The sequence below is a fragment of the Sorex araneus genome, chromosome 9, assembly GCF_027595985.1.
Source record: "Sorex araneus isolate mSorAra2 chromosome 9, mSorAra2.pri, whole genome shotgun sequence".
Taxonomy (NCBI): Eukaryota; Metazoa; Chordata; class Mammalia; order Eulipotyphla; family Soricidae; genus Sorex; species Sorex araneus.
This window is the reverse complement of record NC_073310.1, coordinates 39,302,876-39,319,583: the sequence shown is the minus strand read 5'-3', so window position 1 is coordinate 39,319,583 and position 16,708 is coordinate 39,302,876. Positions and strand designations below refer to the sequence as shown.

The window sequence follows — 16,708 nt, the reverse complement described above, 5'->3', positions numbered from 1 at the left end:
ATGTTGGATTACAGAAAATATAGTCCGGGGTTGGAGTGATAGCACAGCGGGTAGGGCATTTGCCTTGCATGTGGCCAACCCGCATTCAATTCCCAGCATCCCATATGGTCCCCTGAGCACTGCCAGGAATAATTACTGAGTGCAGAGCCAGGAGTAACCCCTGTGCATTGCCGGGTGTGACCCGAAAAGCAAAACAAACAAACAAAAACAACATATAGTCATAAAATCAAGAAGCTAAAAATCATATCAACTATCTTCTCAGACCACAATGTTTTGAAAATGGAAATTAATCACAAACAAAATGAGGGGGGAGAAGTTTAAATTCTTGGCAATTAAACCCAAAAAATTATTAAATAATAACTTCCTGAGGGGCTAGAGAGATAGTACAGCGGATAAGGAGCTTGCCTTGCACATAGCTGACTATGGTTCAATCTCTAGAACCCCATATGGTCCCTGATCAGTGACCCCCGATCACAGAACCAGGAGTAAGCCCTGAGCACTGCTGAGTGGGACCCCCAAACAAATTAGTTTTCTGAGAGAGAGAGAGAGAGAGAGAGAGAGAGAGAGAGAGAGGAAAACAATTTTTTAAATCTCTGAAAAACAAAATAAAATGAAGAAACACAGTAAAGGGAGCAGTAAATAACCAAAGGCAAGAGAGCTAGAGAGCTGATCTTCAGAACTGAGCTTATCTGGCACTGAGCCTACATGGATAGGGCTGGGGGGCAGAAAGGTCTGGGATATTGGTGGAGGGAAACAAGCACCCTATGAAGGTGTCATGTCGAAACAATGTGCACATGAAACTATCACTAACAGTATTGTAAAGCACAGTTCCTCAAAAAAACAGGAAGCAAAAACAAAAAACCCTTAGAAAATCAATCAATGTCTCATTCATGACTTGATAATACATTCCGATGGTTTTTTCTAATGGGTTATATATTTTTTTAATTTTAGTCTCCATGATTTACAATTTTACAGTATTGTCAATGATAATGTTTCATGAATACAACATTCCAAAACCACATCTCTCTCAGTGACCCCCCTCATCCCTCACACCATGGCCTCAGCTCACTGCCATGATAAACCAGTTTGGGAGGCCAGTTCTTCGTTTCTATTGCTTTTGGCGCTTTATTTTTACTCTACTCAGCTGCTTTACATCCCAGATACAAGAGAGACCATTCTGTGCCTATCGCTCTCCTTCTGGCTATTTTCACTCAGCATGATTCCCTCTAGTTTCATTCACAGAGTGGCAAACTGCATGATTTCATCTTTTCTTAAAGCTAAGTAGTATTCCATTATGTATACTATAGTTTTTTTATTCAGTCATCTGTTCTTGGACACTTGGCTTGTTTCCAGATTTTTGACTATTATGAATATTTTTTGCTATAATGAACATAGTACAAATGTCTTTTCTGACTAGAAATTTTGGGCCCTTGGGAAAAATGTCCAAAAGTGGAATTGCTGGGTCACATGGAGGCTTAATTTTTAAAGGAATAAAAAAAAAATTTTTAAAGTAATACTCATAAAGGTTGAACCTGACATTCCCACCAGCAATGAGTAAGGGTTCCTTTTTCCCACATCCAAGCCAACACTGACTGCCTTTGTTCCTATGTATTTTTAATGCATATTTACTCACTCACATACACCAACTACATGTCTAGCACTAAAGCTACCATAAGAGTATAGTCTATAGATTAGAAGAAGCAAATTTTATATAAAAACACTTATATGCATATATATTCATTTCAACAGACCAGTCTGCAAATAATGAAAAAAAAAAACATATTAAGCTGACCCAAACCTTATATGGGTCACAAGAAAAAAATTACTTTAAATAGCACAATAAATCCAGTAACTATAAAAATAAAAGAGCCCATGGGGCTGGAGTGATAGCACAGCGGGGAGGGCATTTGCCTTGCACGCGGGCCGACCCGGGTTCAAATCCCAGCATCCCATATGGTCCCCTGAGCACCGCCAGGGGTGATTCCTGAGTGCATGAGCCAGGAGTGACCCCTATGCATTGCTGGGTGTGACCCAAAAGGCAAAATAAATAAATAAATAAATAAAATAAAAATAAAAGAGCCCTAATCAGTCATCTGTTCTTAGGCACTCGGGTTTTTTCCAAATTCTGGCTATTGTAAGCGGTGCTGCAATGAACATACAAGTGCAGTTGTTATTTCTACTATATTTTTTTTCTATCTCCAGGATATATTCCCAGAAGTGGTATTGCTTAGTCATATGGGAGTTCAATTTCTACTTTTTTTGAGGATCGTCCATACCGTTTTCCAAAAGGGCTGAACTAGTCGGCATTCCCACCAGCAGTGAAGGAGAGTCCTTTTCTTTCCACATCCTCGCCAAAACAGGTTGCTTTTGTTCTTTTGGGTGTGGACAAGTCTCTGTGGTGTGAGATGATATCTCATTGTTGTTTTAATCTGCATCTCCCTGATGATTAGTGATGAAGAGCATCTTTTCATGTGCCTTTTGGCCATTTGGATTTCTTCTCTGAGAAAGTTTCTGTTCATTTCTTCGCCCCATTTTCTTATGGGGTGGAGTGTTTTCTTCTTGTAGAGTTCAACCAGTACCTTACATACCCTTGGTATCAATCCCTTATCAGATGAGTATTGGGTGAATATTCTTTTCCACTCTGTAGATTGTCTTTGTATTCTGGTCACTGTATCTTTTGATACTGGAGTGATAGCACAGCAGAGAGGACATTTGCCTTGCATGCAGCCAACCTGGGTTCAATTCCTCCGTTCATCTCGGAGAGCCTGGCAAGCTACTGAGAGTATCCCTTCCGCACGGCAGAGCTTGGCAAGCTACCCGTGCCATATGCAATATGCCAAAAACAGTAACAACAAGTCTCACAATGGAGACATTACTGGTGCCCACTCAGGCAAATTGATGAACAATGGGATGGCAGTGCTACAGACAGTGCAGTATCTTTTGAGGTACAGAAGCTTCTTAGTTTAAGATAGTCCCATTTGCTTTGGTACATTTACACAATGGAATACTATGCAGCTGTTAGAAAGGATGAAGTCATGAAATTTGCATATAAGTGGATCTACATGGAGACATCATGTTAAGTGAAATGAGTCAGAAAGATAGGGACAGACATAGAAAGATTGCACTCATCTGCAGAATATAAAGAAACAGAACAGAAGACTTACACCCAAGAATAGTAGAGATGAATACCAGGAGGACTGCTCCACGGCTTGAAAGCTGGCCTCACATGCAGGAGAAAATGGCAGCTCAGATAGAGAAGGGAACTTGTATGGGGTACTCGGGATGGGAGATGCATGCTGAAAGTAGACTATAGACCAAATGATGGCAATTCAATACCTCTATTGCAAACCACAACACCCATAAGAAGAGACAACAAAAGGGAATGCCCTGCCACAGAGGGGGGTGGGGTAGGGAGGGATGGGGTACGAATGGTGGGAGGGATACTAAGATCATTGGTGGTGGAGAATGGGTACTGGTGAAGGGATGGTACTCGATCATTGTATGACTGAAACATAAGCATGAAAGTTTATAAGTCTGTAACTGTACCCCACAGTGATTCATTTTTTTAAATAATAAAAAATTAAAAATAAAAAATAAAACTGAATGATAGGCAAATAGTAAAAATAAATAAATAAAGAGCCCTCTCCACATTTATGTGTTGCAGTACTCATTTTAGAAATACAATTAAAAAAAAAAAAAAACATTTTCAGACCTCACGTCCACTGTACCATTCTCTTCATGGTCAAATACTTCAAAAGCTTCTTTAACTTTTTTCTGATATTCTGCTAATACTGTGTCTGCAAAAAAGTAAATAAAAATTTATTTTAAATTTTAAATTCAAAATAAAGTTGTAGTAATTGAACCATAAATTCTTAGTAAGGAGTAACAGAGCCCTTTCATAATAATCTTTCCTTCTGGTGAGGGGTTGGTGTCTGAGAGGTGCCTCCTCAATGCTCCTGGCTTAGGGGCCTTAGCAGCAATTCATTTTTGGTTGCTGTTGTTTTGTTTTATTTGGGGCCACACCTAGTGATGCTCAGGGGTGACTTTTGGCTCTGTACTCAAGATCACTCCTGGAGGAGCTTGGGAGACCATATGATATGCCAGAGTGGTTACATATCTGGTTATATATCTGATTATATGCCAGATAACCCAAGTGGGCTGCATGCAAGGCAAGCACTCTACCTGCTGTTCTATCTCTCTGGCCCTCACCCCCAACCCCAGCAGCAACTGTTAGTCAAGCTGGCTGGAGAGGTGGGGGCAGGGGGGTGATCAATTGGTCAATGCAAGGAATCAACTGCTTGGATCAAGACCACTTGGATTCCAAGACCGCCCTGGTAACCACACCTAGTAATGGTCAGGGGTCTCCATGGCCACACCTCAGGATGTTTTAGAGGACCATTTAGTACAGAGAATTGAAGTAGGATAGGTTGTACTCTCTCTCAGCACCCTACCTCCATAATCTTTTTATGTCATTTAGCAGTTACCTTCCTCTGAAGATCTCAAAGAACAAAAGAGACGATAAAAGTATCAAGGGGCCGGAGCAACAGTACAGCAGGTAGGGTCCTTGTGCTCACATATATACAAAAATATATGTGGGCACATATATTTTTATATGTGTAAAGGGTCATGGAGGTGGATTTCTACCACAGCCAAACTCCGTCTCAAGTAGTTTGTTTGGTTTGGTTTTGCTTTCCTGAAGGGCCACATCCCGCAGTGCTTGAGGTGTTGAGGGGTGGAAGGGTAGGACCACAGCTGGCAGTACTCAGCAGCTGTGCATGCCAGGGATCAAATTCAGGATCTTGTGTATGCTAGGCAAATGCTCTACCACTTTTTTTTTTTTCTCCAATCTTCACTTTTAAGTAATTTTAGCAGAGTCCTAGTCTGAGGTGGGGGAAATCCAGGCCCTAATCAGGAAATTCTAGTGTGTCTTCATGCCTAGAGAAGGCAGCCATATGGGGACAGAGTTGCACAAACTCAACATGCACTTATTCTTTCACCGAGCATTCAAATCGTTGTGTTCAGTGTGTTATTGACCACCTTCCATGTGCCAGACATTATTCTAGGTGCTAAGGTTATTATAGCAAGGAACAAACTGCACCAACGTCACCAGAATGTCACTCAGTGGTAAGCACATGTTTGGCATGTGAAGACCTGAATGCAATTCCCAGCACCAAATCAACCAACTAACTGGACTCTAACTCCTTATAGATTTAGATATAGATTTTTTATATATTCAATAAAATATGTAATCAAATAGTGCAGGTAAAAATTAATCGGGGATGGAATGTAAGGTCAGGTGGGTACAAGAGTGGAGAATGAGGGGGCCTGGTGGCTGCGAGGCCTGAATTAATGACAGTGACAAACAGCATCAGTGTTGACTGAAGGACAGGACGGAGCCAATCTTGTGAATATCTGCATCAAAAGTTTCGATGCTGGGGGCTGGAGAGATAGCACAGCGGGTAGGGTGTTTGCCTTGCACGCGGCCGACCCGGGTTCAAATCCCAGCATCCCATATGGTCCCCTGAGCACGGCCAGGGGTGATTCCTGAGTGCATAGCCAGGAGTAACCCCTGTGCATCGCCAGGTGTGACCCAAAAAGCAAAAAAAAAAAAAAAAAAAAAAAAAAAAAGTTTCGATGCAGCAAGAACAGTTAAGGCAGAATGGTAGAAACTAAGGTCTGAAAGGTGGGCTGTGGACAGATTCCATAAGGCCTGTCTGTGAAGGATACTTTGGGAATACATGAACACTGGTAGTAGATGTGGGCACTAGCTTTGTTAAGCATAAACAATCTTACTAATACCACTGTAAATGGTGATACTTAATAGAAAAATATGAAATATCAGAAAATACAGGATGTTTCAAGATTTGTAGTGAGAGTACTTAAGACTTCCTATTATTGATGAATGTGTTATTGTCCTTGCATTGTAGAATAATGTCAGACAGACAGACAGACAGACACAGAAGGCCCAGAGCAACTCCCAGTGATGTTCAGCAGCAGTGCTTGAGGGGAGCCAGCAGGGCCATATTGGAGGTGCTGGAGTATGTGGGGGGGAACAGGAAGTGGTGGGGGATATGCCAAGGATGAAGCTCAAGGCCTTCACATCCTAGGCATGTGCCCTACCACTTGAGCCTTATCCCTGGCCCCAGAGAGTTTCTGGGGCCAGAACTGTTCTCAAGAAGATTTAAGAATAGGAATTACAACAACTTGGTCGTGAAAAATAAAAACTGACCCAAGAAGGAACTATTGCCTATATGTGTTTCACTTCCTTCTTTCCCCCAGCCCTCCCCCTTCCCTTTGCTGTTGGATGTTGTTACAGTCATGATGGGAAACTGCACACACACTTGGCTCACAGTTTCAGTTGCAGTACTCCTGCGGATCAAACCAGATTGTCGTGCTCACAGACTCTGCTCACCAAGGTCCATATTCCTTTGGCTGTATCATGAGCCCCTATGCACATAGGAATCACACTTAGTTGAGGCACACAAGTTAGGGCTGTGGCACTCCCTGGGGTTTCTGTGGTACTCACACATGTGCTCGCTAGAGGTTGTGCTTCCTGGCCAGGTTGCACATGCTTCTATCTTTTCAGGTGTGGTGCTTGTGGGGGTCACACTCCTCCTTTCACACTCCTCTTGCACGCATCTAGCTGCAGTGCAGTGAAAAACGCTTGAGGGGCCAGGGATCACGAAGAGTAGAGTTGCCAGGATTGTCCTCGGTGCATATGGGACACTGGGGATTTGAACTTGTGGCCACATGCTTGCAAGGAAGGTACCATTTCTCTGGGCCCAAGAAGGAAAATATTATTAAGAATAAGAATACTGAGCTGAAGATAGCTCAAAGAGCTAGAGTGCATACTTTCCATGCAGAAGGTCTGGGTCTGATCCTCAGCACCAACCAGGAGCAATGAGCTAGGAGTAGCCACATGAGCTATTAGATATGGCCCATTCCCACCACCAAAAAAAAAAGAAAGAAAGAAAAAGAAAATACCATTTAGGGGTTGGTGTATATTGTGCAGCAAAGTACATGCCTTGCATCCTGGGTTCAATCCCCAGAAGCCTTCTCCCAAAAATACATCGCTATGATATAGTTCAGTTCTCAAAACTAACTCCAAATGCCAATCTTCCACAAAGGGGAAAATACGAAGTTCTCTAAAGATCTGATAAAGACGGTAAGTCAAACACACCAGTAAGAACAATGACCCAGAAACCACAGCACTGGAGTTGAAATACTGGCTCTAAGAGAGCTCGTATAAGGGTTAAGGCATTTGACTGCACACAGCTAACTCACGTTCAATACCCAGCAGCAGATACAGTCCCATGAGCATTGTCAGGAACTGTTTCTCAGCACAGAGTCAAGAAGAGTCCCGGAGCACAGCCAGGTGTGTTCTAAAACCACTCTAAGTACTGGTGGCCACAAGTAGCACCAGGAGTTATCCCTGAGCACAAAGGCAGGACTAAGCCCTTCCATCAGTTGTGGCCTAAAAATCTAAAAACATAAGATAATAAAATACTGGCTCTCTCACATACATACAAGTTATGAGACTTTGAGCCAGAACTTAGCTTCTCTGTGCCCAAGCAAGTTTCTGCCTTGGCAAAATGGTGAAAATAAGAATATCTTCCTTGGAAAACAGTAAGGTGTTTCTTCAAAAAGTTAGACACTGAATTACCATTTTATTCAGCAATTCCATTCCATGTATACATCCCAAAGAATGAAAACAGTGACTTCAACAGGTATTTGTCTACCAATCCATATGTCCACACAAACAAAATACCACATCTTGGTCAACAACTGATCATATATACAACTGGCATCCCAATATACTCTAGGTTTATAGTAGACAATATCCTCTGACTTTGTGTAATTAAATTCACACAACAACAAAGTCATCTAATGTATTTAGAATTATCACTTTGTGAAACAATACATGACTATATAGATGGCTGAATATTACTTGACTTTAAAAAAAGAATAAAAGTCTGATATATACAATAATGAGCCCTCAAGACATGACACTAAACAAAGTAAATTAGACATGATTCAACTTTTATATGGTATTTTTTTTTTTTTTTTTTTTTTTGCTTTTTGGGTCACACCTGGCGATGCACAGGGGTTACTCCTGGCTCATGCACTCAGGAATCACCCCTGGCGGTGCTCAGGGGACCATATGGGATGCTGGGATTCGAACCCGGGTCGGCTGGGTGCAAGGCAAACGCCCTACCCGCTGTGCTATCGCTCCAGCCCCACTTTTATATGGTATTTAGGGTAGTCAAACTGAAAGTATAGGGACAGAAATCGAATCCCAGTCAGCCTAGTGCAAGGCAAACATCTTACCCACCATACTTTCACTTTAGCTCCCAGTTATTATTTTTTCCCCAAATACCAAGTCCTTCAAGGATAAAAAATCTATCTTATATGACTGTCATTTAACAATACCTAGTATTTTTATAAGTATTAATAATTTTAACTAAAACAAAGAAAGCTTTTAAAAGGCTTAAGTTAACCTTAACTAATGATGGTCCTGGAAAATCTAGGATATATTAAATCATAAGCACAAGTAAGAAAATTATCCTTGAACAAGAGAAGAAGCAGCTCTTCCAGTAAGATAACTAAAGGAGGATTTTGATAAAATGCATTAAAAGTTAGAGGCTACAAATTACAGGAGTTCAGACCTCATGATTACTTAAAGGCTGACGTTCCCAGTCCCAAGCTAACAGTAAGCTGACAAATATCAAAGGAAGATTTTTATATTAGGCCAGAAGAGCAGATTCAACTGATTGATTTGAAGAGAAAAGAACACGGGTGAATGAACACTCCTTGCTCAATTTAATCCCCAAAAAAGGAACTTTCTGGAAGGGAAAACTAAGGTTAAGATTACGCTTTTCCCCAAAGCCTTAAGCCTAGATTCCCAAAAATTTCCACGGAATTTAGATTCTTCTTGTGAGTTTTTGAAAAAGTTACTTGACCTTTTTAAGATATAATCGGGGAATAGCACTTCCTTTCAGGACTATAAATACCAAATGAATAATATATGGCATTCTGCCACAGTGCTTAGAACCTGCAGGCACTAAAAATATACTCACTAGATTATGACATTCTTGGGGGAATGGGAGGGGAGGGACCAACAACCCAGCAACATTGGGAAGCTACTCCTTAGAATAATACTCAAAAGACCATGCAGTGTTGGGGTTCGTGCATGTAAAGTGCTCCAGCCCTTTTAGGTATTGCCCCAGTCCTGGACTGTAAAACTTTTTTTTCTCACGGACCAGTGCAATAGTACAGTGGGTAGGGCGTTTTTCTAGCATGTGGCCAATCCAGTTTGACCTCTGGCATCCCTTCTTTTTTTTTTTTAAATTTTAATTTTAATTATTTTTTTAAATTTTATTTTATTGAATCACTGTGACAAAAGTTACAAAGCTTTCAGGTTTTAGTCTCAGTCATACAATGATCAAACCTCCATCCCTTCACCAGTGCACCTGTTCCCCCACCAAGAACCCCAATATACTCCCCTCCCACCCCCACCCCCACCCCCCGCACCTGAGTGGCCAGTGATCTTCACTTTATTCTCTCTATACTTTGGATACATTCAATATTTCAACAGAGAACTGATTATTATTATTTGTAATTTTCCCCCAACAATCATCCCTTATGATCCCCTGAGCACCACCAGGTGTGGTCCCAATACCAAAAAATAAAATAAAATAAAAATTTTGCAGTGCCAGGATGTGAAACAGGGCCCCACACAAAGCAAGGCAAATGTTGTGCCACTGAGTTATATCCCAGCCCCTATAATTATTAAATTCTTTTTGTAGTTATTGTTTTATTGTTTGTTTTGGAGACACACAAGTGCTCAGGGCTTACTCCTGGCTCTGCATTCAGGTATCATGCCTGATGGGGCTAATATGTGGTGCTGGGGGATCGAACCCAGGTCCGCTGCATGAAAGAAAAGTACCCAGTACTAGTTGTGCTGTCACTTCAGCCCACTATAAATATGAAATTCTGAAAGGCAAAAATATGACAAACAATTTCCAGATGGTTCGCAGAGGTTCCTATCTCTTGGTTTTCACACATACCTAACGCCCCTTTTCTCATCACTTAGGACTGATCTGTTCAGTCCCTCACTCTCCATTTATCCCAGACCTGATGACCCCCAGATGTCCTGGTCACCTGATTGAAGGCAAGAAACAGAAAAAAATAATTTACATTCCTTGCCAGAAAATTAGCCAAGTTCTTCCTCTTGGAGAATCTGGCAAGCTACCAGAGAGTTACCTGCTGCACAGGAGAGCCTGGCAAGCTCCTCATGGCGTATTCATATGCCAAATACAGTAACAATAATGGGTCTCATTCCCCTGACCCTGAAGAGCCTCTAATGCGGCACCATTGAGAAGAAGGAGTAAAGAGAGGCAGCTAAAATCTCAGGGCTAGGATGAATGGAGGTGTTATTGGGCCTGCTCGAGCAAATCGTTGATCAACAGGATGACAGCATACAGACAGTGATACAGGACTGATCATGTGTCACGACTAATCTCTCTCTCTCTGTGTCTCTCTTTGTCTCTCTGTCTCTGCCTCTCTGTCTCTGTCTGTCTGTCTCTCTGTCTCTGTCTGTCTGTCTCTCTGTCTCTCTGTCTCTGTCTCTGTCTCTCTCTCTCTCTCATTTTGAGATACCAGCTGCCAAGTTGTCAGGATATTCAAGCAGCCTACTGAGAACCCCATGCAGTGAGAAAGTGAAGTCTCCAGGCAACAGCCAGCCCAAACCAACATCCTTTTACAATAATTCCAGAACCAGAACTCGCACCAGAACAAAATGATTTGCTCCCAAATTCTTGAATCTCGTAAACTGTGTAAAAATAAACATTGCTCTGGTTACTTTCTGATAACTTGTTATCATAAAATAGAAAATAATGAATGTTGGTATCTGAAAGAAATTATCATTAAAAAAAAAATTCTCAGGACTGGAAAGCTAGTAAAGAAGGTAAGGAGCTTCCCTTGCACATAGTTGGCCCCAGTTAAATAACCCCCCAAAAAACCAAAACAGGGACTATGTCAAATCTATTCCTTTATTTCTTTAATCTTAATTTTGTTAAATTAATTTCCCCTACCCCCTTCTCTCTCATAGATTTGTCATTTTTCTCAATTTTCTAAAGAATTCAAGGTTTCAAAATTATTTTCAAAGTAGTCTAAGACTTTTTCTCACTAAAAATATGTTTGTGTTCCATAGCTGCTGCTGTTCACATTTTAAGGGAGGGCCAGAGAGATAGTACAGTGAGTAGAAAGCTTGCCTTCCATGCAGCCAACCCGGGTTCAATCCCTAGCAGCCCACATGACCCCCCAAACACATCCAGGAGATATTTCTGAGTGAAGAGTCAGGGGTAACAACCTCTGAGCACCACCAGATGTGACCCAAAAATAAAAACAAAACAAAAAAAAAAAACAGCCTCACCTATCAAGGGAAATACAATGAACTTGGCTTTAAATGAGGATTGGATTGGCTGGATAGGGTTCTGTCTTAACAGATTGTATAAAAAGATCTTTTAAATTATACAGAAAGGTTTTCCCTGATGAAAGAATTTTCAGGTCTAGAAACAGCATGCAATAATGGACATGTCTATAACATAATATCTGTCAACCATATTTTACAGTTTACGAGAAAGTGTATTATAGTTCCCAGCTCCCTCTTGGCTATTATTATACAGTTTTAATTTTCTCATTAAATTTTACAATTTTTACAAAATTATTGAGGGGCCTGAGAAGATAGTACATCAGGTAAGGAGCATGCTTTACACATGGCTGACCTGTTTTTGATCCCTAGTATTCCATATGGTGTTCTGAACCTCCAAGGAGTAACCCCTGAGCACCACCAGGCTTGGCTCCACTTCCCCCAAAATAAGTCTTATTATAAACATCATGAAGGGGAGATGACTCAATTGGCAGGGATGATTCAGGACCTGAATTTGAACCCCTACACTGACTGCTTATAATAATTAAAATGTGGTGCCCTGAGCCCCGCGAGAAGTGATCCCTGAGTGCAAAGCCAGGAGTAAATCCTGAGTAAGTCACACCAACCAGTGACCCAACCTCCACCCCAACCCCAATAGCAAGAGTAGGGGGAGCTAGAGAGATAGTACAGCTGGTAGGGCACTTGCCTTGCATGCGGCAAACCCATGTTTGATTCATGACACCCCACGTAGTCTCCTGAGCCCACCAGGCCCTACTATGCAGTGAACCACTCAACCAGGTGGATTCAGAGACCTCATTAATGATGATGCCAAAGACTATGAAAAGATACGTAACAACAGTGCCACTAAGTAATCACAAATAAAACTTAACCAGTCTAAATGGTTGAAGTTTAAAAAATTAAGCACTATAGCACTGACATCCAGTTCATTGACTTGCTCGAGCGGGCACCAGTAACGTCTCCATTGTGAGACTTGTTGTTACTGTTTTTGGCATGTCAAATATACCACAGGTAGCTTGCCAGGCTCCCCAAGAGGGACGGAGGAATAGAACCCAGGTCGACCGTGTGCAAGGCAAACACCTTACCCTCTGTGCTATGGCTCCAAGTCCACAGAAATTTATATAGCACACTGAATGAACTTCAATATATGCAAAATTAAAAGAAAACCATTTAAGAGGTTTAGGAAGTTTCAGAGGCTAGAGCGATAGCACAGTCATGAGGATATGATGAAAAACTTCATGCCAATAAAAATTAAAATTTCTTTTTTATTATTATTTTTTATTTTTTATTGAATCACCATGTGGAAAGTTACAAAGCTTTCAGGCTTAAGTCTCAGTTACACAATGCTCAAACACCCATCCCTTCACCAGTGCACATATTCCACCACCAAGAACCACAGTAAATCTCTCCCCCACCCCCCACCTCCCCCCAAAAAAAAATTCTGATGCCTACAGAAAAGTTGATAAGCTAGTATAAAAATAGGAAAATCTAAGTTTTTATTGAAAAATAAGTAAAAAAAATCTAGATAATTTGACTTCAATTTGGCTATGACAGCTCCCTTGTTATTTATTATTAATTCCTCCTTTTGAAATTGAACTTTTTTTCATGATTTAATTTAATCAATGTTTTCTGTGGTTTTATTCTAAATTGGTACAATAATTTTTAGTTTAGCATTTCCGCTGCAAAAAGCAAATTTAATGTTAAATTGTTGGCTTTTGTTATTGCTTAATATTGAATTAAAGAGAAAAGGAAGTAACGTAATTATATAACTTGATTTTACCAGCATAAAGGCATTTTGTTATTATATTTATATGTTAATTTGACAGTATTTCTTTTATAATAAATTCTTCTGTCATGTTCTTTGTGGCCTGATATAGTACGGACAGCTAAAACTAATGTAAAGATGGGGCTGAAGAAATAGTACAGCAGGTAGGGTGCTTGCCTTGTGTGCAGGCCAACCTGGGTTGTTGAGGATCGAACCCAAGTTGGTAGGCAACATGCAAGACTGCCTACCAACCTGGGTTCGATCCTCAACATCTCATATGATCCTCTGAGCGCTGCCAGGAATAATTTCTGAGTACAAAGCCAGGAGCAACCCCTGAGCATCATAGGGAGTGGCTCAAAAGCAAAAAAAGAAATTAAGATAAAATAATAAGCCCCAGGAGGAATGCTTACCTCCAGAGCTGTTTAAAATACACAACAAAGAAAAATAAAGAAATGCCCTCCAGAATAATTAACTGGAAATGTAAATAATGTTATTGCTCTGTTTGACTCAAGTAGCACCAACACCTATTCCAGAGATAGACTGTTTAAAACAAAGCCAAGAGCCTATTCTGGTATTTTTTCTTTTGTTATTTTGGAGGATATAGTTATTTAAAAAAAAAAATCCAGCAATGCTCAGGACTTACTCCTGGTTCTATGCTCAGGAATCACTCAAGGTAGTGCTCAGAAAATCAAATGTTTTGCTGGGATTGAACCCAGGTCAGTTGTGTGTAAGGTAAGAACTCTGCCCTACTATAGGTCTGGCCCACTAAAAATTATTATTATTATTATTATTTTGGTTTTTGGGTCACACCCGGCGATGCACAGGGGTTCCTCCTGGCTCTGCACTCAGGAATTACCCCTGGCGGTGCTCAGGAGACCATATGGGATGCTGGGATGAGAACCCGGGTCGGCCACGTGCAAGGCAAACGCCCTACCCGCTGTGCTATTGCTCCAGCCCCTAAAAATTATTTTTTATAAATAACTTGATTCAGAAACAATGTGCCACCAAAACACCTGACTTCGATATAAATAGTGTGTGTGTGGGGGGGGGGGGATATTTAAATACAGTATTCACTCTCCTTCCAGCTTTATGCTAATTTGTATGATCAGTTATCAAATGTCCATTGATCATCTACTACTGATATATTATTTTGTTCTGTTTTGGAGCCATACCCAGTGGAATTCTGGGTTTATGTCTGGTTCTGTACTCAGGGACCAGATGCAATGCTAAGGATCAAAGCAGGGCTGCAGCCAAAGTGGACACAGTCAAAGCAAGTACCTTACCTCCTGTGTAATTTCTCCAGCCCAGTGTTTTCTAATGTAAAATGAAAAGATAAGGTTCCTGGACCCCCAGTTCAATCTCTGACACTGCCTTCCCTCTACCCTGTCACCACCAGGTGTAGCCCTAGGAACCCTGAGCACCACCAGTGTGCCCTGTTGGCTTCTTTTTCTTTTTCTTTTTTTTTTATTAGCGAATCACCGTGAGGTACAGTTACAGACTTACAAACTTTCATGCTTGCATTTCAGTCATACAATGGTCGAGTGCCCATCCCTCCACCAGTGCCCATTTTCCACCACTAATGGTCCCAGCATTCCTCCCATGACCCCAACCCTGTCCTCCCCCACCCCGCCCTGACTCTGTGACAGGGCACCTGTTGACTTCTGAGAGTCAAGCACTGTGAGAGTCACTGTGAGAGTAAAGCACTGCCACTGAGTGAGCACCACCAGCCCTCATTACATGGCTAAGAATACTAAGAGTGCATCCTATTTAAAAATTCGATGAATTGGGGGCTGAAGCGATAGCACAGCGGGTAGGGTGTTTGCCTTGCACATGGCCAACCCGGGTTCAATTCCCAGCATTCCATATAGTACCCCAAACACCGCCAGGAGTAGTTCCTGAGTGCAGAGCCAGGAGTAACCCCTGAGCATCGCTGGGTATGACCCAAAAAGAAAAAAAAAATTCAATCAATTTATTAACAGAAGGAAAACATACCAGTTATAGTAAGCTATAATTTTAGATGACGTAGGGCAGAGTAATAGTTCAGAGGCTTGTAAGGTCACGAGTTCAGTGCAGTCTGTGATCCCCAGCACCGCAGGCAATGTGAGCACAAGTGAAAAGATCCAACCGTCAGTGAGCACCACAACTAAAATTCCATGTGAGACCCACAGCCAGGAGTGCACCCCTGCCAGGCACCAGAACTGCAGGAGTGTAACCCTCAGAGCACCAAAGCTGAATGTGTGAGCACTCTAACCTGATGTGCACCCCAAGGCAATACCACAGCAAGCTATCCAAGCAAGCACCAGTCAAGACTGTGTGACCTGCAGGCATAACAAGGTCGAGAGGGAGAGAATAAACAAAGAACAAGTATCAGGGCTGGAGAAGAAGGACAAGAGTTAAGGTGTTTGCCTTGTATGCAAGGCAACTCAAATCTAATCCCTGATACACACATGGTTCCCTATGCACTGCTAGCACCAGAGTGAAGAGCAAAAAGCCCCTGAGCTCTCTGGGTGTGGTTCAAAATACCTCTCACCAAAACAAAAACCAACAGAGAGCAGATGTCCTAAAATTCAATGAGTTATGAGTCCATGCTATCAAAGCACCAAAGCAGTATCTCCCTGTATCTTATGGGATGGATTTAAGTAGAACTCAGAAAGAGACATTGAGGAGGGTGTTAATTCATCCCTAACTCTATCTTTCAAATCCTGTAACGATGGAATTTATAAGCTCTAGACTCAAACACTTTCTCCATTTCTCTACTGTTACCTGTCCAAGATACAGTCACTATTATGTTCTTGCCCTGCTCCAGGCAGGCAGTATCATGCCAAGTGAAATGAGTTGGAAAGAGAGGGACAGACAGAATGACTGCACTCATTTGTGGAATATAAAGTAACTTATTTGTGGAATAGGAGACTAACACCTAAGGACAGTAGAAATAAGGGTCAGGAGGATTGCCCCATGACTTAGAAGCCAATCTCATGCCCTGGAAAAAGATAGCTGGGATGGAAAAAGAAACACTAAGTAAATGATAGTTGGAGGAATCGCTCAGGATGGGAAATGCATGCTGAAAGTAGAATATGGACCAAACATGATGGCCGCTTGATACCTGTATTGCAAATGATAACACCCAAAAGGACAGAGAGAGTAAGAGGGAATGTGCCTGCCACAGAGGCAGGGGTAGGAAGGGGAGGGGGGAGGGATACTGGTAACGTTAATGGTAGAGAATGGGCACTGGTGGAGGGGTGAGTACATGAACATTGTTTGACTGAAACCCAATTACGAAGGTTTATAGGTCTGTAACTGCATCTCATGGTGAGTCATTAAAATAAAAAATGTAGCACTATAGCACTATCAAACTGTGTCCCATTGTTCATCGATTTGCTCAAGTGGGCATCAGTAACATCTCCATTGTGAGACTTGTTGTTACTGTTTTTGGCATATCAAATACAGCCCGGCAAGCTACTAAGAGTATCCTGCCCGCACGGCAAAGCCTAGCA

At 41.6% G+C, this 16,708-nt stretch overlaps 1 protein-coding gene across 3 annotated transcripts in view; it reads right to left on the bottom strand.

The window, feature by feature from the left end:
- EFCAB2 (EF-hand calcium binding domain 2) overlaps positions 1–16,708 on the bottom strand; it is a 113,442-nt gene that overhangs the window by 81,995 nt on the left and 14,739 nt on the right. The window contains exons 2-3 of one of the 3 annotated variants that reach the window (XM_055147544.1): positions 3,713–3,797; positions 3,165–3,216 (exon numbers count right to left, since the gene is read on the bottom strand). In XM_055147544.1, coding sequence (XP_055003519.1) covers positions 3,165–3,216; positions 3,713–3,797 — 137 coding nt within the window. Of the gene's footprint in view, positions 1–2,276; positions 3,132–3,164; positions 3,217–3,712; positions 3,798–16,708 lie in introns of those variants that run through there. The other 2 variants (XM_004605529.2, XM_055147543.1) reach the window with 2 other exon arrangements.